At 39.4% G+C, this 25,124-nt stretch overlaps 2 protein-coding genes across 4 annotated transcripts; one reads left to right on the plus strand and one right to left on the minus strand.

Moving 5' to 3' along the window:
- The first annotated feature begins 7,340 nt into the window (after positions 1 to 7,340).
- LIPT1 (lipoyltransferase 1) lies at positions 7,341 to 8,558 on the plus strand. Its single transcript, XM_044263888.1, has one exon. It carries the CDS (start codon positions 7,396 to 7,398, stop codon positions 8,515 to 8,517), a length of 1,122 nt encoding a protein of 373 aa, XP_044119823.1. The 5' UTR covers positions 7,341 to 7,395; the 3' UTR covers positions 8,518 to 8,558.
- On the minus strand, positions 7,577 to 25,068 carry MITD1 (microtubule interacting and trafficking domain containing 1). 3 transcript variants are annotated; one of them, XR_006386199.1, is made up of 7 exons: positions 24,875 to 25,068; positions 22,404 to 22,505; positions 20,523 to 20,659; positions 20,356 to 20,442; positions 19,544 to 19,659; positions 17,220 to 17,405; positions 7,577 to 7,656 (listed from the first exon to the last, which is right to left on the minus strand). XR_006386199.1 is itself a non-coding variant. In XM_044263889.1 (7 exons), exons 1-7 carry the CDS (start codon positions 25,023 to 25,025, stop codon positions 18,397 to 18,399), a joined length of 750 nt encoding a protein of 249 aa, XP_044119824.1. In that variant the 5' UTR covers positions 25,026 to 25,068; the 3' UTR covers positions 18,278 to 18,396. The 3 variants fall into 3 exon arrangements, 1 of the variants encoding a protein (XP_044119824.1); XM_044263889.1 differs by lacking the exons at positions 7,577 to 7,656; positions 17,220 to 17,405 and adding exons at positions 18,278 to 18,492; positions 18,598 to 18,658; XR_006386200.1 differs by lacking the exons at positions 7,577 to 7,656; positions 17,220 to 17,405 and adding exons at positions 18,455 to 18,492; positions 18,598 to 18,812.
- Positions 25,069 to 25,124: the final 56 nt, after the last annotated feature.

The following is a 25,124-nucleotide window of genomic DNA, read 5'->3' on the forward strand; positions in this document are numbered from 1 at the left end:
TCATTCTTACTGAAATGTCTAGTAGTTTGAGACAGCAGTATTGTCCCAAGTATTATAATATGAAATTAAAACCATTTTGTATCTGGACGTATAGTGACCTGTAACTATATTATGTATGTTTTGAACATTTTCCTGTACTTTAATATTTATTGGCTATTTCTAATGCCCAATTGTGAGTTAGCTCCATAATAGTCATAAAAACAAAGATGAAAAGGCATCTTCTCTTAGGGGAATCAATATTTTATGAATCAGAAAAACACAAATGTAGTATATTTATAGGGAATATTAAGCTTAGAGCTAAATAAAATTATTGAATGGGATATAAGCCAATAGGATGATGCTTTTATCATTTACAGAACATAATTCTTTGGGACAGAAAAAAACCTAAATTATTTAATTTGTTCACATAACCTGACACTGTGCTTATTGCTAGAGATATAGTGGTGAATAAAATAGGCACTGCCATCATAATGTTTACTGTCTGTCTGCCAGAGAAGATAGAACAGCAGACAGTAATTATATAAGATAAAAATTATGATGTGCCATGAAGAAAAAGTAAAATGTCTAGAGGGACAAGACACATAAACTTGATATTTAATTGTGGGAACTAGGAAGTTTTCTCTAAGGTCATGTCATTTATAGCTTTTGCAGTGAGATAGTTGTCCAAGTAAGATGATGGTAATGGTCAAGGTCTTGAGAAGTAGAGAGAGTCCTGGTGAAGGTTAGCAGGACAGAATGATGGTTTGAAAGTGAGAAGTGAGGAAAAAGAAAGGAATTCCAGATAAAAAGTCTATGCATGGAGGTTCTCTGGGGAAAAGACTGCGCTCAGGAGCATGGTTTTGGGACATAACACAGTTTCCAAGGCAAGTAGACAGTTATATGTATGGAATTAAAAATATGAATTTTGAAGTTGTATGTAGAAATGGTATTGAAAGCCTTGGGAATGAATAAGATTGTTTAAGGTGCATGTATAATGTGAGCTAAAGTCCTGAGGAACTCAAACATTTAGGAGCTGGTCAGCATGGGGTAGCTAGCAAAGAGAACTGAGGACTTGGCAGTGAGATGGTAGATAACTAAGACAAGGTAATGTCAAGACTGCCCACAGTAGGTGTTACAGTGGAGGTAGTCAACTGAAAGTTCAGGCAAGGATGGAAAGGTCCATTGGATCCAGCAGTATGATATGTTGCAGTAACCTTAGCAAAAACTACTTTCCTCTTTTTTTTTTTTTTAAACAGGGGCATGGCTCAGGTATTTACAGCCTTGTTTTTCATCTCCATGAGTGTCAAAAAGAACATTTGATAGTCATGTTGGGTGCTGAATTTGGGATGATCTTTCATTGTGCTTGACGCCTCCTGCATTGCAGGATGTGAAATACAGTGTCACACTCCAGTCATTGAGACTATAAAAAATGCAAACATAAATTACTCTCATTGAGAACTACTGCTGCTAAGACAACAGAAAATTGGAATCCCCAAATCCAATCTAACCATAGTTTTAGCAGCCCGCTCAAGAAGGGAATTCCACAAAGACTTCCTGGAAGAGGTAGAATGGAACAAGCTCAATAAGGACAACAACCTCCCTTAGATGTTCTGGGAAAATTCTATAACTGGTATCTTAAAGTGACTACTTTTCAGAGTTTTGTTGTTTCTACTAAGATAGCAAATTCTCCATATTAAAAAGTGTACTTCAGCAGAAATAAGGGTGTTAGGAGACTTTAAATCCAAAATATCCATAAAATAAGATATCTAAACATATTATACATGCATTGGTATTGCATCTATTGGTGTTGTCATGATGCTAATAATAAAAGCTTTCATTTTTTGAGCTAGTGTGACTGTCTTAATTGGGACTCCCAGAAGCTACCTGAGACAGGGATTCAGGTACACATGATTTTTGAGAAGATGCTCTGTAGGAAAAGCATTTAAGGGAGTAAAGACACCAAGATGGGGCAACATGAAGAGTCAACTAAGGATGAGAGCTTAGATAAATTCTTGGCCTGATCCACAGGGTGCTCTAGAAGGACCAGACAGCACAATTGTCCCGTTACTCACTTTGAGGCAAAGGGTGGGATGATTGTACCCCCTACTGGTCTGGCCTTGGTTGTCACCACAAAGCTGAAGAGGGAAGCTGGAGGAGCAAGGAGGTGGCATGAATCACTCAGGTGTCTCTAGGCACAAAAGCTCCTACACTCATGGCAGCTGAAGAAGGAAAGCATGGATTAAGGGTAAAGGGGACATGGGCAGGGCACTAACAGTCTTTATTACAGTATAAGACACCTAACATATATTATTTTCCTTTTATTTTGAAACTGTCAAATTTACAGAAAAGTTGCTAGTTCAAAGACTTTTCCCTCTCCCACAACCATTTGAGAATAAGTAGCTGACCTCATTCTTCCTCAACCCTGAATAATTTCTATAATGATTTAAAGAATTTTATTTATTCTTTATTTCTACTTTTACTGAAAAAATAATTGACATGACATTGTATTAGTTTTAGGTGTATGACATAATGATATTTTGTATGTATACAATGCAAAAAAATTAACATAAGTTAATATCCATCACCACGAGAACTTTTGAGATCTACCTTTTAAATATATAAGACAATATTGTATAGACACCACGCTGTAAATTAGATCCCCAGGACCTATTTATCTTATACCTGGAAGTTTATACCTTTGACCACCTTGACCCATTTCATCCTCATCCATCCAAAAAGCACTATTGATGGAATAGGGACAGAAGAAATGTTGGAGTAGGCTGATTATGAATGGGAAGGAACGAAGTAGATACTGAATGTGCAGCAAGTCCTTGAAGAAGCTCTGCCCTAAAGGGAAGTAGGTGGGATAAAAGGTGGAAAAAGAAGTGAGGTCACTGGAGGATTATGATGAGTCAGAGTTCACATCTGAGCATCAGTGGAGAAGGTGCAGTAGGAGAGGGGTTAGGAGTAACCAAAGGACAAAAGGGGCGCCTGGGTGGCTCAGTGGGTTAAGCCTCTGCCTTCGGCTCAGAACATGATCTCAGGGTCCTGGGATCAAGTCCTGCATCCAGCTATCTGCTCTGCAGGGAGCCTGCTTCTCCATCTCTCTCTGCCTACTTGTGATCTCTCTCTGTCAAATAAATAAATAAAATCTTAAAAAAAATAACCAAAAGACAAAAGTCTCAAAGCAGAAAGGAGGGAATGGGATTCCTGAAAACCACCCCAGTAGAAAATACGGCGAAAAAACTACCATCTCAGATTTCAGAGAAATGAAATTTAGGAAAACAGAATATAAGCAAAGGGAAACAGTTCTGTGTGGCTATTTTTAATAACTAGGAAAATTCCTCCTGGGGCTCACTCTGTAAGCAATTTGTTCCATCTGCATAATACAAGGAAGGAGCTCAGAGTGACTTCAATCAAAAGGGTAATGCTAAATGAGGAGCCACTGTGTCTTTATTGTTGCTTTTTAGGGAGACCTGCTCAGAGTCACCAAATTGTGAACCCTGGATGCTTCTAATTCCAAGATACAAGTCTTGGTAGTTTCTATTCGAACTGAAAATTTTCACTTCTGTGGAAGATTGAAAAAGATGACTCCAAACTATTTGGAGTCGTCTCATTAAGAGGTGGGGTCCACTGCTCCACCCTTTATCTTCGGCCTGACTCTTGCTCTGGACAATAGAATTGTGGCTGCGGTGCCTCTTCCAAGGCTAGACCTGATCTGAGATGTCCCAGCAGCCACTAAGTGTCAGTTGCCAAGGGCATGAATATTCAGGACTATTCTGGACCTTCCAGTTCAGCCAACCCTAGTTGAATAAAGCTCAGGTGAAACCATATAAATGTTACAAATAAGTCGTTTTAAGCTGCTGATGTTTGAGGCAGTTTGTTATGCGGCAATAGTTAACTGAAACTTTTGGCTTGCTGGAGGAATTGCCCCCATCTGGCTGGGCAGAAAGTATTTTCTTGCCAGCCGCAGATGGGTAACATTCATTGGCCCCAAAGTGTGTGTTTTCTGACCCACTCCTACCAGTTACCATATCTCCACTGGGAATAGTAGCGTTTATTCCTTTAAATGCAACCTATCTTTTAAAACGGATTTCAGTCTCCTCAGCTTCCAGCTGTTGTTACGTGACCTTTGGACCATGAGGAGATGCGTGAAGACCTGCTTCCAGGCCTCAAGTTCAGTAGGTGTTTGCTGGTCTGGAGCCTGGAGGGGCCAGTGAGCTGACTGCCCCGACTTCCTGGCGCCCTCCCCCTGGCCTCGCTCCGCGAGCGCCCTCCCCGCCCCCCAGCTTGACCCAGCCAACCACCTACCTTCGCCCCGGGTGACTGTTAGCTCTGCGCCGTCACACGGGGACCTCCATCGGAACGGGGGGCGCTCTGACTTTCCATCCTACCACTGGAACGTGGCTTGCGTCCCCGCCTCTACTCTGGCTTGGCGCCGACGGGGTGGCTCCAAAGGCCCCTCGGGAACCCCGCGGGCAGCGCCAGCCGGAGCGCGGGGCGCCCGAGAAGAACGAGGCGGGAGGGGCGCAGCCCCGCCCCGGCTCCCGGCGCAGCCCCTCCTCCTCTCGCCGTTTCCGGCTGGCCGCGCTCGCTCCCTGCTGACCGCGGTGTCACACGCGTCCTTCTCCCGCACAACCCGCGCGTGGCCGTGGGCGCCACCGGAAGCAGCAGGTGGGCGAAGCTGGAAGCGGGGCTCGCGGGGCGCTGGGACGGGCAGCCTTTTGGGGACGGAGGACGGGGAACGGGGGATGTGGGGGGGCATGGGTCCCTAAGGCCGGATCCTGCGCGCACACCGCCCCGGGCCGCGGCTGCCGGTGGTGTCCGTGCCGTGCCGTGCTTTTTACGCAGCCCTTGAAAAGACCTAACTTCTCGGTTAGGTACGGCGTATCCCCAACATTGGAGGGTAAAAACCTAAAACGTATTGGGTGCCAGCTCTGTGCATTCCCACCGGGAGCCAAGAAGGCGAAATAAAACAAGCACATAACCGTCGTGAGACTCTGGATAAATTACATACTGTCAAAGATGGGAGAGAATAACTTAATAAGGTGTTTTGAAGTAGGCGGGCCTACCTAGGACGATATATAGGATTGTTATTTTTTGCTTTCTTTTCAGTATTGAAGAAGCATGTTTGACAATGCAAAGTGGTGATAGCAAAGTGTCCCCCTAGAACATGGATTGTTCTCTGGGGAAAAACGATAAAATCATTCATTAAATGGTGAGAGGTGACTTAGAGTTGATTGAAAGAAACAGCATTTCACCAGGCCTTCAAGGCTGGACTATATCCTGGCAATTAAAGAAAGACTATCATTCAGCTAGAGGTCTGATCTGTTACTGAAGGACTGAATAAAGGAGAGATGCATCTGTCCCAGATGAATCCAGGCCTCCTCTAGGAGAGAGAGGGTATCCTGGCTCTTAACAGGATCTTTCCAGAGCCCAGAAGTTGAGAAGGTGGCTTCTTCAAGGTTCATCCCATTAGACATTGAAGTCCTATAACTCAAGTCCTTTTGTTCAGGTTCTGTCTTCACCTACCAAACTTAGGATAAGTTGGCTTATCAGTAGTTCTACACAGAGTATTTGGACAGGCTGATCTGATCCAGCTGATAGCCTTCAGTTCTCTTAGTAAATTAATAAACTGGCACTTGGGGTTTTTTCCGATATCCTTTGTTTCCCCATTCTTTGTGTGATTATCCTTCAGGGCTCAGTTGAAATGTTATATCCTCAAGGGAGCCTTTTCGTTTGTGTGTTCAGGTGTCTAGAACAGTTTCTAGCACATAGTAGGTTCTCAGCCTAACTCACTGAGCTCTCTTAGTCTTTACTCAAATGTCACCTTTTTTTTTTTAAGATTTTATTAATTTGACACAGAGAGATCACAAGTAGGCAGAGGGGCAGGCAGAGAGAGGGGGGGGAAGCAGGCACCCTGCTGAGCAGAGAGCCTGATGCAGCAGGACGCTGAGTTCATGACCAGACCCGAAGGCAGAGGCTTTAACCCACTGAGCCACCCAGGTGCCATAACACCATCATATTTTGAGACTCAATTCAAGTATCATTCTATTAAACCTCTCCTGACCTTTCTAGACACAGAAAATATAAATTGAATTAACTTTTCTGTAGTGTAGTTTATCAAAATGTATGAAGAGTGATGAAAATATGAAGACTCTCTTATTTGTGCTTGTCGGACACTACTGAACTACAGAAGATAGTAGTTTTGAACTTTAGTAACACATTTTATCCCAGTTCTTTATGCTAAAGAAAAATTATGAGAATCCCAAGAAATAGAGTTGAAATAGAATGGTTTCTTTACAAACATACTAGTCAAAATACTTATTATAGCTAGTATTTCAGCCTGTTGCCATCAGCACTGCTAACAAAAATAACATGTAAAGTGTCCAAACATAATGAAATTGTCCATAGCCTTTCCATATAACCTGGATACTCTAATGGCCTCTTCCCCTAAATTCAGGGGGTCTATTTTAATTAAATATTAAACTAAATAAAAGAATTATATTGTAACTGAATTATACTGAGACTTAGTAAACCAAGTCTCAAAGTCAAATAGGAATAATTTTTTTAAAGTATTTTAAGGACAAAATTAAAGCTTTCCACAGAGATGTTCATTAATATATCATTGATAACACCAGAAAACTTTAAACAACCCAAAAATTACAAACTAAGAGACTGATCTGGTAGTAAACTGTGGTATATAGGACAATGAGATATTACACATTAAAGCTGATATAAAAATAGCTTTAACATTGAAATAACAATATGGTTCCAATTTGGGGGTGTGTGTGTTTACACATGCACAGAAAAAAACAGGTACACACCAAAGTGTGAACTGTGGTTATCCACAGAGGGTGGTATTATGGATTCTTTTATTTTGCTTTTTATATGTATTTTCTCATTTTTCTCAATGAACATGTATTATCTGTGAATTCAGGATAATTTGTTTCGCTTTGAGATATTAAATAATGAATTTGCAGATTTATTGTTTGAAAAATCTGTGCCCTTTGTTTCAACTGAAATTTTTTGAGGTTTGTCTTTGTTTATTTTCTTTGAGTACTCTGTTATAGAGTTTCTAAAGACCAAGGATAAAGCTAAAAGACAAGAAAAGCGGCTGGATACTTGGAAAAGTTTACCTAAAATGACCAAGAATCAATAGCTAGAAAATAGTTTTTCTTTTTCCCAACTGATTAATTTGTCTTCCATTTTTATTATTATTTTTTTAAGATTTTATTTATTTATTCACAGAACAAGCAGGGGAGCGGCAGAAGGAGAGGGAGAACCAGGCTCCCCACGGATGAGGAACCCCAATGCAGGACTCGATCCCAAGACCCTGGGATCATGACCTGAGCCAAAGGCAGATGCTTAACCAACTGAGCCACGCAGGTGCCGGAGTCTTCCATTTTTAAAAGCATGCTGATCCCATTTTCCATGAAGAACTGCTTCCAGTTACTTTGTAACTGCAAGGTCCCAGCAGCTGGGTTTAAAAACAAAGTAAAAAGTGGGCTCATTTTCCAGTCAGTTTCCAGTGATATTTATCAAAATCTGGCTGTAGAAGACTGGATCCATGACCATGTGAATCTAGAAGGCAAGCCGGTTCTTTTCTTGTGGAGAAATTCTCCTTCTGTTGTAATAGGCAGGCATCAGAATCCTTGGCAGGAGTGCAACCTGAATCTGATGAGAGAAGAAGGTGTGAAACTGGCTCGGAGAAGAAGTGGAGGAGGAACAGTCTACCATGATATGGGTAATATCAATTTGACTTTCTTTACAACCAAAAAAAAGTATGACAGAATGCAGAATCTAAAATTAGTTGTGAGGGCTCTGAAAGCTGTCCAACCCCAGCTGGATATACAGGCCACCAAAAGATGTGACCTTTTGCTAGATGGACAGTTTAAAATCTCAGGAACAGCTTCTAAGATTGGCCGGACTACTGCGTATCACCATTGCACTTTATTATGTAGTACTGATAGGACCTCGTTGTCATCTTTGCTGAAGAGCCCTTACCAAGGGATCAGGAGCAATGCCACTGCAAGCATACCTTCCATAGTAAAAAATCTTTTGGAAAAAGATCCCACTCTGACCTGCGAAGTACTCATGAATGCTATTGCAGCAGAGTATGCTGCTTATCATCAAATTGATAACCATATCAATCTAATAAATCCAACAGATGAGACCCTGTTTCCTGGAATAAATAACAAAGCCAGAGAACTACAGACCTGGGAGTGGATATATGGCAAAACTCCGAAGTTTAGTATAAACACTTCCTTTAATGTATTATATGAACAGTCACACTTGGAAATTAAAATATTTATAGACATAAAGGATGGAAGGATTGAAATCTGTAATATTGAAGCACCTAATCACTGGTTGCCACTGGAAATATGTGACAAATTAAATTCAAGTTTTATTGGCAGTAAGTTCTGCCCAAATGAAATTACTATGCTAACAAATATTTTACATAGAACATGTCCAGAAGATGATGAACTACACAATAGATGGAATATTCTCTGTGAAAAAATTAAGGGAATAATGTGATTCCAAATAAATTTCTTAATATTAACAATTTTATGATAAAATGTTTAAGGTACCTTGTATGTCTTTTTTTTTTTAAAGTAATCTCTACACCAAATATGGCGCTTGAACTCACAACCCTGAGATCAAGAGATCAAGAGTCATATGCTTTACCAACTGAGCCAGCCAGGAACCCTCATCATAAGTCTCTTAAAAAAGACCTAGTCTCTTTCGGTGACTATTCACTGTTAGGAATTTTCACCTAGTCTGTGTTTTCTTAAGTCCCCTTTTTTCAATGATTTTTTTTTCATCTAGCACACATATATCTGCTCCTTTTTCTGTTACCATCATGGGGGTGTATATGATACTCAACACTATGATCTCTGAGTTAGTTCTTTTTCTCACCCCTAAGGAATATAACCCAGGCTTCTTGTCACCTCTGATAATTTAAACTCTAAAATTCTTCCTTTTAATTATACGGTTGACCCTTGAATAGTGAGTTTGAACTGCATGGTTTCAATTACATGTAGATGTTTTACAGTGCTATAAATGTATTTTCTCTTACAGTTTTTTTTAAAGATTTTATTTATTTGAGAGAGAGAGAGAGAGATCACAAGTAGGCAGAGAGGCAGGCAGAGAGGGGCGGGGAAGCAGGCTCCCTGCGGAGCAGAGAGCCTGACACGGGGCTCAATCCTAGGACCTGAGATCATGACCCAAGCTGAAGGCAGAGGCTAAACCCACTGAGCCACCCAGGTGCCCCACTTATGATTTTTTTAAAAAATATTTTATTTATCTGAGAGAGAGAGAGAGCGCATAAGCAGGGGGAGAGGCAGAGTGAGAGGGAGAAGCAGGGCAGGGAGCCCAATGTGGGACTCAATCCCAGGACCCTGAGATCATGACCTGAGCCAAAGGCAGACGCCCAACCAATTGAGCTATACAGGGGCCCCTCTCTTATGATTTTTAAGTAACATTTTTTCTAGCTTCATTGTAAAAATACAGTATATAATACATTCAAAATATGTCTTGATGGTTACTAGTAAGGCTGCTGTTTTAGTAGGCTACTAGTTACATTTTTGGGGGAGACAAAGTTTTATGTGGATTTTCAACTGCCATGGTCAGCATCTCTAACCCCCACATTATTCAAGTATCAGCTGTACTTTCTCATCCACTGTCCTCTCTTGTTAAATTAAACCCATTGCACTTTTCTAAGCCCTTAACCCTCAAAATCTCTTGCTTCATCTCCCTTCCTATCCAACCCTGAATTCTTTCAAGTATACTGTCTTCTTACCAGCATTGTCATTTGCTTTTCTCTCTTGACCTACAATGGCCTTTGTTTTGTTATTATCCCATCAGCTGAATTTTTACTCCTGTCATAGGAGTAATGACAGGCAATGGTGGAAGAAAATTCACATAATCATGCAAATTAAACCAATTTCATATTTATATTTATCCTTTATTGGTGTCAGATTCAGTTCCTCTCCATTGACTCCCTCATGCTTCAGAGGCCTTATTCATAAGTGTTTCCACTTTTCTTTAACTCAGAACTCTACTCCTCTTGTCACAAACCTTGACTCATAATATGACAGTGGAAGCCTTCATAAATGAGCTCCTTCTGCACCTCATTTCCTCTCAACATTTCTCATTCGTTCTCAAATAACACCTTTCCCTTAAGGCTAGTTGTACCTTGATCTTTGTCCTTTCCAACCTTTTGGGGCCTTCTACTATTAAATGTTTATATTTTTTATCTTACGTTTTCTGTCTCCACTTACTGGATCCTCAGACATAGTGAATAAACATGCTCATGTCTCTTCTCTCCCCAGAATACCTGCTTAAGGTTTTGTTGTATCTCTACATCTTCTCATTGCCAAATTTCTTCAAGGAGTAACATCGCCGACAACCACTTTGTGTTTTTATAGTTCGCTCACATACTCCTCTGATTTCTACAGTACTTAGTGTCTGTTTTCTGAATGCTTACTATGTGCCAGGTACTTTGTAGTTGTTGGATGTTCATGGTGAATGAAAGAGACTTACAATGAGCTCAGGAATTGACAATTTATATATTAAACTCCTTAAAGACTACAGTAAAAAAATATGTTTTATATAATGTACTAGCACAGATATTATCTATACCTAACAAGTTTTACAATGCAATGTTTATCCTATACTAGTTACTTACTTGACATTTTATATTTGGTTTTATTTCATCTTTTAAAAATGATTTTATCATCACTATTAGGTCAAGACTGGAGTTTAAAAAACATGAGCCTAACACAAACAAATCAGTATATAATTTATAAGGCAAGAAAAGCCCTGGTAGTTAAAATGGACAATAATAGGGGCTACCTAACTAGAGCTATCAGGGAGAGGACATTGAAATGGAGACCTGAAGAATGAGAAGCAGCCAAGCTGAGTGGAATGGGGAGGAGAGCATTCCAAGTTTTGTCAGTTATTTATTGCCTCTTAACAAACCACTCCAAAACTTAGTGGCTTAAAACAACATTTATTTTATTCATAAATCTACAATTTGAGCTTTCATGGGGATAGTGCGTATGATCCAGTGGCATCGGCTAGGACAGCCTAAAGAGCTGGAAATACCTGTTTCAAGATGGCTCACATGGTTGGCAAGTTGGTGCTGGCAGTTGCCTGGGAGCTCAGCTGGACCTATGGGTTGAAGGCTTCAAGTCCTTTCCACTTGGGCCTAATCAAGGCTGCCTGAACTTCCTCACAGCATGGTAGCTGGATTCCCAGAACAAGTGACTCAAGAAAGCCTAACAGAAACGGTTTCCTTGTATATCTTATCCTGGAAGCAACCTGTATAGTCTCACATGCAACCAAATCCAAGAGGAGAGAACATCGATAACCACCTCTTCATGAGAGGAATGTTAAAGTCATTACAAAAATTACTACTGGGTCTGAGAGATCTTATTGCAAACATTTTTCTAAAGTATACTCTACCACACAACAGCACTCAGAGAGCCCTAAAGCAGCTAAAAGGTTATTGCAAAGGAAGTATAAGCAAACTGAAGTGTGAGAACAAGGGGGAGCATGGAGCAAGATGGGGATGGAGAGAAAAGAGACCAGATCATGTAGGGACAGATAGCCCAAGGTAGACATAGATCTTATTTTAAGTGCAATGATACTGCAGTTGTTATAGACTCTTCCGTCTGCTCTGTGGAGAATGGATTGGAGGAAGAGAAGACAGAAAGCAGAAAGTCTTTTAGGAGACTACTGCAGGAATCCCAGCAGAGGTAATGCTGGCAGTATCCATGGAGAGATGCTGACATTGTGTTAAGCCTTTGTCAAAATTAAAGGATGACTTCCATTTTCAGGACAAGGTTTCATTCTGATTCCTTTTAAAGGGAAACAATAAAGCAGTGTATATTAGTTTGCTAGGGCTGCCATAACAAAATACCACAGATTATGTGGCTTATATAATAAAAATATATTTTCTCACAGTTCTGGAGGCCAGGAAGTCCAAGATCAAAGTGCTGAATGGGTTTGGTGTCTCCTATGGCCTCTCTCCTTGGCCTGCAGATAGCTGCCTTCTTGCTCTCTTACTGTTATCAGAGAGGGGGCCATTTCCAAACTCACCGCTCCAAAGGCAATACTCAAGAGGTAAGTCTTGGTGGAAAAGGAAAGGTTGCTTTATTGAAGAAGTTGGCAACGTGGAAAAATGGGAGATTAACGTCTCAAAGACCTTCTTTCCTGTCCAGGGGAAATACCTTTTTAAAAGGGAAGGTGCAGGAAACGGTGAGGGGTACTATGTGCAGAAGTTGGTGCTCAGCAGTTAATCATCGGTCCTCTAAAAATCTTACAGAATCCTCTGCTCTACCAATAATCAAGGCTCCTAAGTGTCTCTCAGTAAAGGATGCCCCTGCAGCCCAATGAGCCATATCCTGCAAAGCAGTATGGACTCCTCCCCCTGTACCAGGAATCAAGGCTCCCATATGTCTCTTAATGAGGATGCCCCTGGTCAGTGGTGGCTATTTTTGAGTGTGGTCAAGCCTTATCTTCTGGAAAGTCTGGTTCTTTGTTCCTCAAGTTCCTCAGTGTGCAGGATCTTAAAGGAAGTAGGTTAGTACTGCTATAAACTTGGATTTAGGACAGCAAGCAAGAAGTGCATAAGCTTGAAGCACATTAACCTTTAACACCATCTGGGGTGCTGTTAGGTTTCCTCTGAGTGTGCATATCTATGTCAAAATTTCCACTTCTTATAAGGACACCAATCTTACTGGATTAGGGTCCACTCTAAAGACATCATTTTAACTCTATAACTCTTTGAAGACCTTATCTCCAAATACAGTCACGTTCTGAGGTACTGGGGGTTAGGATTTTAACACGTGAATTTAGCTCTTATGAGCTCTTGTAACTGAGTGGATCCACATTTCACCCCTTTTTTTATGATGAAGGGGAGGGATAGGAGTGGACACACAGGGTTTTGCCTATAGCTGGTTCTCTCAGTGTGGGAATGGAATAAGTGAAGAGGATTTTACTTTTCAAGGGGCTCCTGGGACAAACATAATTGGCAGTCTAACCATTCTTCATTTGAGTCAGGTTTCATAGGCAGGTCCTTCTGTTCTTCTCCAGCAATATTAAATAGCAAATAAATAATTTTGAAGAGATTTTTCATGGGCATATATTTTATGCATTATATTTGCTGCAATGTGTTAAAATTGCTTTCCAAGAAAGCTATAAAAACCTGGCATGATGTGCTTTGGGACAATAAAGAACTCATGCTTTTCTGATACCACTTGTTTCTTAAAAGCAAGGATATCATCAGTTGAAAGGTGATTAAAGACTTCAAGTTCCAAAAGGGAAATTTAACAAACATCACCTGGAATAGAAAAGGTATGTTTTGCAGTGAGAGTCCACAGAATTTTCTGATTTCTTCCATATGAGGATAAAGGAGATGAGAAATCAAGAACGATTCCTAGATTTCTTATTTGAGCAACTGGATGGATGCTCCCATCCCATTCCCAGTGGGGGAAAGTGTTTCTAAAGTTCAGTTGCAGCATCCTGTATTTGAAATGACTGTGTGCTTCTGAAATGCCAGAAAAAATGCCAAATAGGCAGCTGAATTTATAGGATCACAGCTCCAAGGAAAGCTTTGGCTTAATTTATATATTTAGGAGGTGACAGCATATACATAGTATTTTAAGTCATGAAAATGGATACTTGTGAATCTTTATATTCATTTTAAAGCATAAGTGTTTAGCACCTGAGTCCCCTCACTCTTTGAGGAATTCTCCAATTTAAAAAACCTTACTGCAAGGCAGAATCCACCTGATGGAGACGTCAAAAGGATGTGACTGCAGTTGACCCCTGAACTGGATATGGGCAATCAGAGGCTCTTTACACCCTCCCCATCCTTGGACTGTGTGTTCTGCCCAGTGCTCCCACACTAGAAGCCACTTCATGGACTCAGCTTTGAGAGAGTAGTATGTTACTGAGACTATCCAGATTGTGTGTGACTTGTATCCCATCAAGGCCCCCATGAATTCTTGACCACCTCTCCACGGCATGTATGGAGATTACTTATCTTGTAGCCACCCAAGACAAGCCTCATTTGTAAGTTCCATTGCTTATTAAATCCCACCTACCAATCTAGAGTGGTCTGCCTCTTTCTTCAGTCTCTCCTTTCCCTGAGTGTATGGACGCCAGTTTTGAATTTCACCTGGGGAACTCCAGAGGTTAAAAAACAACATCACTCCCCTCTATGGACACTGAAATTTTCACTGTACTCTCTTCCTAAGCCTCTCTTGAATCTAGGGTGAGGGTACATGACTTAGACCAATCTGTTGTGCTTGCTTCAGACTCTGAATGGAACATGATGAAGTGAACCTAGGGTGGGGAAAACCCTTCTCTGGCAGTAGTACCAGGGCCTGAATTTCTGGGGTATAGGTGCTAAGCATGGCAGCGTTTAAGTGCCCAATAATTTAAGTGACAGAAGTGGTAATAAGGCTACTTAAAGCTCAGGCTGCCTTAGGGTCAGCAGTGGTACCAACAATTAGTTCTGTGTTGTGATTCAAGATATGGGTTTTTTTCACTGCAGCACTTCCAAGGCCCAGTCTGTAACTCTTGGGGTGATGGTCGGAACTACCCACTATCTTTATAATCTCTTTTTTGCTTACATCAAGTAAGAGCAGTTTCTGTGGCTTTTCAATAAGAAATTACTGGTATAATCACGTGAGGGAGAGTGTAGATTTTTTTTAAAAAAAAAGTGGTTCTACTTAATATCTAATTTAGGAGAATACCAATATTTAAAAGACAGGATGGAGGAGAAGGAAAGTATGTTTCATGGAATTTAAGAATTTTAAGAAGGGAGTGGCCAATTGGGTCAAATACTCCTGAAAGTTCAAGTAATATGAAGGTTAGGAAGTACCCACCAGATATGGTAATAATGGAAGTCATTGGTGACCTTGACAAGAGGAATTTCAGTGGAATGATTGGATAGCCTGGTTAAAGTGCACTGAAGTATTAATACGTGGTAAGGAAATGGGAAAAACTCTATAGAAAACTTTAGGGAGTTTGTTCACAAAGAACAAAGAAATAGGGTGGGTAGTATCTTCGCTGGGCAGGTCTGTACTGGCAGAAACAATGCAGCAGAGAGAAAAAGATCGCCCAAAGTCCTTGGTAAGGCTAAGGGAGGCAAGATTGAATTCACTTCTGGAAAATCTGGCTATCTTCCTTATATATTAGTACTGTTAACCCTTTATGGGCGCCTGGGTGGCTCAGTTGGTTGGACGACTGCCTTCGGCTCAGGTCATGATCCTGGAGTCCCAGGATCGAGTCCCACATCAGGCTCCCAGCTCCATGGGAAGTCTGCTTCTCCCTCTGACCTTCTCCTCACTCATGTTCTCTCTCACTGTCTCTCTCTCAAATAAATAAATAAAATCTTTAAAAAAAAAAAAAACCCTTTATATGCTATAAATTTGATGTCAACATAACTTTTTATGGTTCTCTCAAGTTTTCAATATTTACATGATCAAATCTTTTGCCTTTTCCTTTCCTTGATAATTCCTGGGTTTTGTGTTATCCTAGTATATTTAGTTGAGCGTTAACTTTTCAGGGCACCTGGATGGCTCAGTCAATTAAGCATCTGCCTTAGAGAGGGGAACCCTCCTACACTGTTGGTGGGAATACAAGCTGGTGCAACCACTCTGGAAAACCATGTGGAGGTTCCTCAAAAAACTGAAAATAGAGCTACCCTATGACCCAGCGATTGCACTACTGGGTATATATCCTAAAGAGACAAACGTGGTGCTCCGAAGGGGCACGTGCACCCGAATGTTTATAGCAGCAATGTCCACAACAGCCAAACTATGGAAAGAACCTAGATGTCCATCAACAGATGAATGGATAAAGAAGATGTGGTATATATACACAATGGAATACTATGCAGCCATCAAAAGAAATGAAATCTTGCCATTTGCAACGACGTGGATGGAACTAGAGGGTATCATGCTTAGCGAAATAAGTCAATCAGAGAAAGACAACTATCATATGATCTCCCTGATATGAAGAAGTGGAGATGCAATGGGGGGGGTGGGGGGTAGGAAAAGAAAAAATGAAATAAGGTGGGATTGGGAGGGAGACAAACCATAAAAGACCCAATCTCAAAAAACAGACTGAGGGTTGCTGGGGGGAGGGAGGACGGGAGAGGGTGGTGGGGATATGGACATTGGGGAGGGTATGTGCTATTATGAGTGCTGTGAAATGTGTAAACCTGGCGATTCACAGACCTGTACCCCTGGGGATAAAAATACATTATATGTTTATTTAAAAAAATAAATAATTTTAATTTAAAAAAAAAAAAAAAGCATCTGCCTTGGGTCGGGTCATGATCCCAGAGTCCTGGGATGGAGTCCCACATCAGGCTCCCTGCTGAGCACGGAGCCTGCTTTTCCCTCTATATCTCTGCCCTTGCTCTCTCTCTCTCTCTCATGTTCTCTTTCTCCCAAATGGATAAAATCTTAGGGAAAAAAAATTTTTTTTTTCATTTAATTAGCTCTTTAACAGAATAACCTCTATGTGAGGTAGAGATCTAATGTTTTTTTCCAAACATTTATTGAATAGTCTACTCTTTCCCCACTAATATGAATCATACCTTTGTTGTGCATTAAGGACCCATATACACATTTACTTTCTCTCTCAGGTGTTTCCAGACTCTTTACTCTACCCCACTGATTTGTCCATTCTTATGCCTATACTTTAAAAATATATATATTATAACTTTTTGTCTCTAGACTTATCAAGCAAGTCTCCTAGTATTAGTCTCTTTGTCATTTAATTTACAAATTAGGGAGAAATAACATCTTATTAAGCCTTCCCATTCAAGAATATAATTGTCTTTCCTAGTTTTCTTTTACATTCTTCCATAAAGTTTACAGTTTTCTCACACAGTTCTTGCACATTGCTTGATGTATTTAATAAGTAACTTGCATATGGTAGTCTTCTAATGTTTTAATTGAATCTGGGGATAGATTTCAAATATCTAGAATAATGGATGCATTATTGCTTTATCCATTACTATAAATAATGGATAGGTGCTCTTCCTTAAATATCAGTACCTCTTAGGCAGTATCCCTATGTAGGTTGGTTAACCCAAAGTTAATTTCATAGGGTTGTGACTGCTGAATCTCTATAGTGATAGATTCACACGCTCTAGAAGAAATCAGAGTGGTTATTTTAACATAAAAAGGAGGAGGTCTAATACATGTTCTCACCTGAATGAAAAGCCCTTCTACTTCCACATCCTGATAGGCACCTGGCAAAATAAGCTACAATACTTTGTAGAAAGTAACTTCTGATTAAGTCCAACACTTGCTCTCCTGAGACCCTGAATTTCCATATGAAAAAGCTTGACAAACTGGCTTGAGACTTTTCAGGTTCAGCATTACCAGCACCTGAACCTGAAAATATTAAACAAAAACATTAGGAACTTTTCTGGAATCCCTTGTTGGTCTTTTATGTCAACTCAGTCAGGTGACTGCTGGCTCCCAGAGGTAAAACATAAACCTGGTGTCCAAGTCACCCAGGACCACTCTGCCTGACCTTATTCCCATGGCTTCTACCTGGCTTTGGTCTTACACACTATTTAATCTTGAAGGTAATCTTCAGTCTTTTCCAGAAATGATATTTATATGCATGTATTCCCCAACACGAGTACTTCTATTTCCCTCCACAGACTGGCTTAGCTTATTCTTTAAGCTTCTGGACTGCCCGTTACTTTTACCTTTATCCCCAATCCCAGCCTATCTCCATGGAACCTAGTCTTCATCCCCAACCAGTCAACTGGCATCTGGATGGATAAGCTTACCCAGAACAGTTGATTATAAGCTGCAAAGCTTTACAAATGTGCCAACCAAGGTTGAATAAGATGCAAAATGTATCTGCATAACTAAGCAGGTTGATTTGCCTTTACGGAGTAAAGTGATACTGGATAAATGAATGTTGGTGAATTTCTAACAGGGACAAGTAATTGTAATAAAATTAACATTTTTTTCCTGGTTATTGACCCACAAGCCCATCTGCCTCTTAAAAGAATACTCTAATCCATGATTTTTCCTCCCAGATGCTAAATTCCCGGGGCAAGATTAATATCCAATTCATTTTCATAATTGGTGCTCATTATTTATTGATTCATTCTCCAACAGTCAAATAAGAGAAAAGCTAGTAAAATGTTCAAATTAATCTTGTGACTGGAAATGCTGTACATCTACTGAATAATGTATTTATAAAAATATTTAGGATTGGTTACATAACTGAAAAATGGAACCATAAATTAGTAGAAATGTAAAAATTTATTGTTAAATTCATAATTATAGGAATGATCTGTCCAAAGTAACAAAATCAATATTCACTTAAAATAGAAATATATAATGCAAATTAAGCTGCTACCCATCATATTTTTTTTGTGTACTTATTATGAAAAATATCCACTGTTGTTTCATGACATGGTCTTAAATCAAAATCACAATATCCAAGGGAAAAACGACTCTAAGAAGAGAAGAAAAGAGTTTTTTTTTTAATTAAAAATACCCACAGCCATGTTGTTAAAATGATACAAAAGGAGTATAACATACTCATAAGACTATATCCTACCTGTGGTTTCTTAAAATAGTCAAGTCCCCTTCCAATCTTAATCATCCATCCATTATTAAACCTATTGAATACAGTATTATATTCCAGAAATTTAGATCAGACAGTTATCAAAGGTGTAGTGTAGCAAGCACCAGCAACATTTCCTCCTAACAAAGAAAATCACTTTCTGCAGTGCCATGAGTTGAACAAAACCAGGGGTTACTCATGGGCTATGTCTACAATGAAATAAAAATATCCAAAGAAACCATGAATTGATTTGATTAGCCAGTAACAAGTGTGACAATTCAACTAAATCTTACTCTTGAATTTCAGATTTCTGACAAAACCTTCCTGTTTTGCTACATGTATTCAGGCAGACTATAGTGTGTTACAGGGGTTCCCCTACCTAGAGATGGAGGACATAAGCAAGAAGAGCTCTGGATCCTGACTTCTGCTTCAGCCACAGCACTGCATTTTCACCGGCTCTGCATTTAGGTTGCGTTTAAGTTTTCACTAAAACTAAGGGTGCAGTTACTATAAACATATGAAAGCCATTGTGCTAAATAGAGGAACACACTACTAAAATACCTGCATATACTGTTTCCTTCTGACACTGTCGCATACTATCACACCTATGAGATTATTTAATAAACTGTAAGAATACTAAAATCATCAGAATATTAAATATTATCACCAGAAAATTATTCCAATACCATAACACTACATACTTGAATAGAAAAGTATTTCCTCTTCTGACATGAAATAGAACATGTAAACTTTATTCCATTATGAACTCAGACATAATAAGCTAGATTTTTTTTTCTCAAAAGTGAAAAGATACTAAAATTGAGCTTTACTTAAAATTTTAATAAACTGAATATTTATATATAATTATATAAATGTATTAAAAGAAATAAAAATAAGTATTTTCAACAGCATAAAAATTAAAATATTGGTATACACTAACCTAATTTCTCGGTCATGAACTGAAGAAGAATATTCTATTTCCAACAGCACCCCATGATTCTGGAGTGACTCTTTTATTTCTTGCAGACCACTACTTTGCTGCTGTTTCCCACTACCCTGTTAATAGGAAAAATACAATTTTCTGTTCAGTTACTAGTATTTCAAATTATTATTAAGCTGTGCAATGTGTATCATGGATGAATTAAAATGGGAAAGATTCTATATTAGTTTCAAAGTCTATTAACCAGAGTATGAAGCAGTTTAATAGCACTTTTTCTGTGAAATGTTTTTTTCTAATGTGTACATAACACCATTCTGTCCCTTCTCCTAAAATGTGTTTTAGTAATGCTGTTTAGTTATTCATATGGGGCTGCTTTCTTTTCAAATTAATCCTAGGAATCTGGTTTATTTAGAAGCATTCCTATTTAAGTCAAAATCAAGATGGAAATGCTCACTATCATGCTATGATCCACCCAAAGGCCAATACAATAAGTCAAGAAAAAGAGATATAATCACTGGTAAAGAAGAGACAAAACTACCTATAGTGCAGGCATGTGATCATCTCCTGGAACATATAGGAGACTAAACTGACGAGCTACTTGAATCTGAGAGTTTAGCAAAGTGGCCAAACCAAGGTAAAACAAAATCAGAAAAAAATCAACAATATTTCTTGGCAGGTATTTTAGGCCTATTGTTAGATAATTCCCAAAGAAATAGTTCTAGCTGAAGTGTGTCCACATTTTCCTTACTCAAACTACATCTCGTAACTGAATAAAGTTAACGAAGAAAGAGTAAATGCTTCCAGATACCTACTTCATCCAGAGAGGTGAGAAGATGAATAGTTTTTACTTTACATGGTTTCTTAATAAGCATCTCACAAAATCGAAGAAAATTATATAGCTGAAAGATATTGGGATAGGTTATTATTAACTCATACATTTTAAATAACATTTCATCATACTTTTGTACACTTCACTTACCTGATGAATCTGTCTAATATAAGGATCTTGTATCCAAACTTCTGTAACTGTTTCATTAAGGTATTTTTGAAAAAGCGACTCATAACTGAAACCTGTTGCATTCTCTTCTATTTTAATCTGCTCATGATATTTTCCATCTACAAAACAATAATTGTTTCAATAATAATTTCAATAATAAAATAATAAAGATCGATAATAAAATAGTAATAAAATCAGCGACCATTTATTTTCTTTTTACACATATTTACATACAGTGATTAATCAGGATCAAGTACAAGTTCATTTTTTTAACTTCTCCACTCAGCAAACATATCTAAATACCTACTACAGATATATGAGAGATAATAGAAGATGCTATACGCAGAGATAAATAAGGCAAAAAATTCCCTAAGTGACTTCTATCTTCTTGGAGGCCAAGTAGGAAAGTTACAGAGATTTCCTGGAACATGTTCTTGAGTCGAATCCTATAGACCAGGCACTTGATTCAAGAGAAGCCTAGATGTATGATAGCTGACATTCTGTCACCATGAGTTGAACCGTAAGCTAGAACTCAGGGGCTACCTTGTCCTCTTCAGATTTAAGTCATTTTATATCCTCAATTTAATACCTAAAGTATGAAACATGTGAATGCAGTATTATATGGAATTTAGAAGTCTTTCTTAGAACTTACAGAGAATATTTTACGCAGAAACTTATAGCACTTCTTAACAACCCAAGCCAATGACTAGGATGCCACAGGATCAGTAAAATAGTTCCATTGTTTTTGTTTCTTCCAAATGAATAATTATTAATTCATTATCACAGACCCTTAAGATTTTTTAACAATATGATCCCTAATGGCAGTTCCTAATTTATATTATGGTTGCATATTTAAAGTTTATTTAAAAACCAGAAGTTTGGATTCTGTTCCTAATGTTTCCACAAATATAATATTAGCAACTATGCATCAGTTTTCAAGCCAATGTGTTCAAAACACAATGCTGATGGTACTATATTTCACCCATGTTCTAAAAGGAAATTTCATTGTACATTTCAATTTAGAGTGAAGAAAACACCATTTTATTCCAACCCAACAGATGAGCTCGGGGAGGGAGATACCCATGGTATGGGCTCATACAGAATAGTAGGAAGGTGGGGGGGGTCGCTGTATAAATAGTAAGAAGAGCAGCTGAGGGCTGGAGCCACTGATGTGGGTTGGTTTTTTTTTAATGGACCTTTTGAAGATTTTACTTATTTATTTATTTATTTATTTAGAGCAGGGTGCGGGGAGGGGCAGAGGGAGAGAGAATCTTAAGCAGCCTCTATGCTGCCTGCGCACAGAGCCCAACACAGAGCTCAATCTCACAACCCTGAGGTCAAGACCTGAGCGGAAACCAAGAATAAGACTACTAAGTAGAGATGGACACCTACAGCATCTCTAGTCATTAGGAATACTTAATTCCTGAAATGTTTTGATTCAAAGCAAAATCCTAAAGAAGTTCCAGGAGTTTCTTTAGCTACTTCAACATTTTGGTCCTTTTCTAAAGGGAAATACAAATAAAATACATGATTTACATTCCCTATTTCTGTGCAGTATTCTTTCAACTGCAGTTCACACTAAGCTTCATGGGGGATCTGTGAATTCCTTAAAACAGCATACAGAGTTTGCAGTATGTATAGCTCTCATCAGATTCTCAGCAGGGTATGTGAAAACCACCTCCCCCCGGGATCCCACAAAAAAGGTTAAGAATAGATTATGTATAGGGAAGTGAAGTGTAGAGTAAATCTCTAGGCTTAAACAGTCCAGACCACAAAGAGTTCCAAAAGGCAGAGCCAGAAACAAGGCACGAAATAGGCTTTGTTGCAACAGTTTATAGACACATTCTGTAAATCAGCCTTTACCTTCTTTTTCTTGATCCAAGTATTTCTTCACTATTTCTGCTCTATCCATGTAGCCAGTAATTTGCTTTCTGAGATTAGATTTCTTTGTGTCATCTTTGGTACCTACAAATTTAAAAAATACATTCTCAAATTTCCAAAGAAGTTTTTCTAATTAGTACAGGAATTATTTCCAGTTTCTCAAGTCTTCTACAAATTTCCTATCCTTAGACACGGTTTGCCTCAGTCCTAAAATGCACAAATGGGCTCAAATTTGCTCTGATCACACAAGATCAGAGCATTTTTTACACTAAGCCTCTGAAACAGCTTTATATAGGAGTTGAGATTCTGAAATTGTGACTCACTGGCAGGGACCCCAAATTTGGAGAGGTGACAAAGGGGGCTTATTACACATCAAAGCTGAGTCTGAGAACTATTTTGTCTAATCAACCATAAGCCTGAAATCTTAGCATAATCAAAACACACCAAACAATATCTATCTTTCTTCCACAAAACCAGCTTCTCTTTCAGACTTCCCCATTATAATTCATGTTCAATCATTTTCCCAGCCACCCCAAAAATGTAAGGTATTTTTAAAATATACATTATCAATAAAATCTTACCCCAAGCCCCACCCCCCAAAACTCAGTCATCAACTCACTTCTAGTTTCTTCATTCCGTCCTTTTGATATTGCTTATATTTCCCATAATAATTTCATTTTTAAACTCCCATCAGTTTATTCTCTATAGTTATGAGTCTGTTTCTTGGTTTGCCTCCCTCTTTTTTTTGTTTGTTTGTTTGTTTCTTAAATTCCACATAGAATCAGCAGAGCACACTGGAGCAAAACTGTGATTCTCCTGATTCAGATTCCCAGAGTGCCAGAACTTGAGCAGTGTTCCAACAAACAAATCCTAAAACACCAGAACCTTAGCAGGGCTCCACCTGACCAACAGGGTACACTGTCTTTTTGGCAGTCAGTATACCTGAGTCTTTAAAACTCTGGGCTCCAATTGTGACCCAACTAATTGTGGTAGAACTGAAAAGCTTAATGTTATGCATATCACCTCCTATTTTATAGGGCAATTGTAGGGATGAAACAAGATCATGATTTTGATGTACTCCGCACAGTGCCACCACTCAACACTTATAAATGATAATTACTTTTATCATCACCATCATTATCATCATCAAATGGGCTTTCCCAAAGCAGCTTTTAAATTTTTATTTTAAGATTTTATTTATTTATTTGACAGAGATTACAAGTAGGCAGAGAGGCAGGCAGAGAGAGAGGAGGAAGCAGGCTCCCTGATGAGCAGAGAGCCTGATGTGGGGCTCCATCCCAGGACTCTGAGATCATGACCTGAGCCGAAGGCAGAGGCTTTAACCCACTGAGCCACCCAGGCGCCCCCCAAAGCAGTTTTATAGTTCTTTTTTTTGGTTGGATTTTGAGAGTATGGGCACGCAGGAGTGGGGGGAGGGGCAGAAGGAGAAGCAGAGTCTCAGCTAGCTGAGTGTGGAACCCAGTGGGCTGCTCTATCTCAGAACTCCAGTATCATGACCTGAGCTGAAGTCAGAGGCTTAACCATCTTAACCCAGATGCTCCTGTAGTTTCACAGATCTGACCAAAGCACCCCACTCTCTGCTGTCTTTTCAAAGCTTCTTTAACACTTATGCTAAAAGGCACAATGGGGAGATCTTAGGCCAGACTGGGAGCCCCAGAGGGTGTGGAGCAGGGGCCAGTCTAAAATCAGCTTAATACCTAATTACTGGTGTCTACTACAGGCCAGGGATTGTACTAGCTGTTAATGGTTGTTTGGGTACTTCTCAAAATTGAGTAACTACGGGACAGATAAATTCTCACTGCCCCGCCCACAATCCTATGCATTTCTCCCACTGAAATTCAGTACACACGTTTCTTACAAATGTTTTTTCTTTTACCGCTACATGATTTTATTTTTGTTTACTTCTAACCAAAATGTCTAAACAGAAAAGTAATCATAGTGTAATGAACACCCTTATTACCCATCATGCAGATCTGCCACATTTGCTCCACCTGTTTTTTTGTTTTTCCTTAAAATTAAATTCAGCCATCATGACAAATTCTTCCCAGGACACTTCAGTCTACATCTCAAAAACCAAAGACAGTTTTCAAAAATACCATACTGCTTAACGAAATCAGTAATTTGAGTGTTACCCAATCCATACTCGAACTTTCCAAACTGCTCCAAAAGTCTTTTACATTTTGCTCAAAACTAGTCCTATGAAAGTTTATATATTACATTTTATTCTGTCTCTTAAAAATCTAGAGTACTGTCCCTCTTTTTTGATGACATCTATTAAAGATATAAAAGAAACCAGTCCACTTGTTCTGTAGAATATCCACCTTCTGTATTTGCTTCCTTTCAGAGAAAGGATCTTTAACTTTCACTCCGCCCCAGATACAAAGGGATCCAGTTCCTTTCTTCTCATCCTCTCTCCACGGCTCCCTGCTCACCTCTCAGAACCTGCATGAGCAGGTCTATCCCCTCTTGGTAACAAACCAGAGCCTGCTGGTACCGGGATTCCGAGTCTAGCTCCACCGCCCGCTTTAACACGGTGAATGCAGCCACGCTCTGGGTATCCACCTCCCTCCCGGTCTTCGCCATAGCTCGGAAACTCTCCTCCGCTCCCAAACCCAACCAGAGCCGAGCCAGCCGGTAGCGCTTCCGGGGGCGAGCACGTGACACCAGTGCGCTTGCGCTCTT

The sequence above is a fragment of the Neovison vison genome, chromosome 8, assembly GCF_020171115.1.
Source record: "Neovison vison isolate M4711 chromosome 8, ASM_NN_V1, whole genome shotgun sequence".
Taxonomy (NCBI): Eukaryota; Metazoa; Chordata; class Mammalia; order Carnivora; family Mustelidae; genus Neogale; species Neogale vison.

Coding starts and splice junctions, on each gene's coding strand:
- LIPT1 (XM_044263888.1), top strand. CDS start 7,396: ATGCTGATCCCATTTTCCATGAAGAACTGCTTCCAGTTACTTTGTAAC.
- MITD1 (XM_044263889.1), bottom strand. CDS start 25,025: ATGGCGAAGACCGGGAGGGAGGTGGATACCCAGAGCGTGGCTGCATTC. Junction 22,506..24,874: donor GCTCATGCAGGTTCTGAGAG/GTGAGCAGGGAG, acceptor TTAAATTTGTAG/GTACCAAAGATGACACAAAG. Junction 19,660..20,355: donor TTCTCACCTCTCTGGATGAA/GTAGGTATCTGG, acceptor TCCTATTAACAG/GGTAGTGGGAAACAGCAGCA.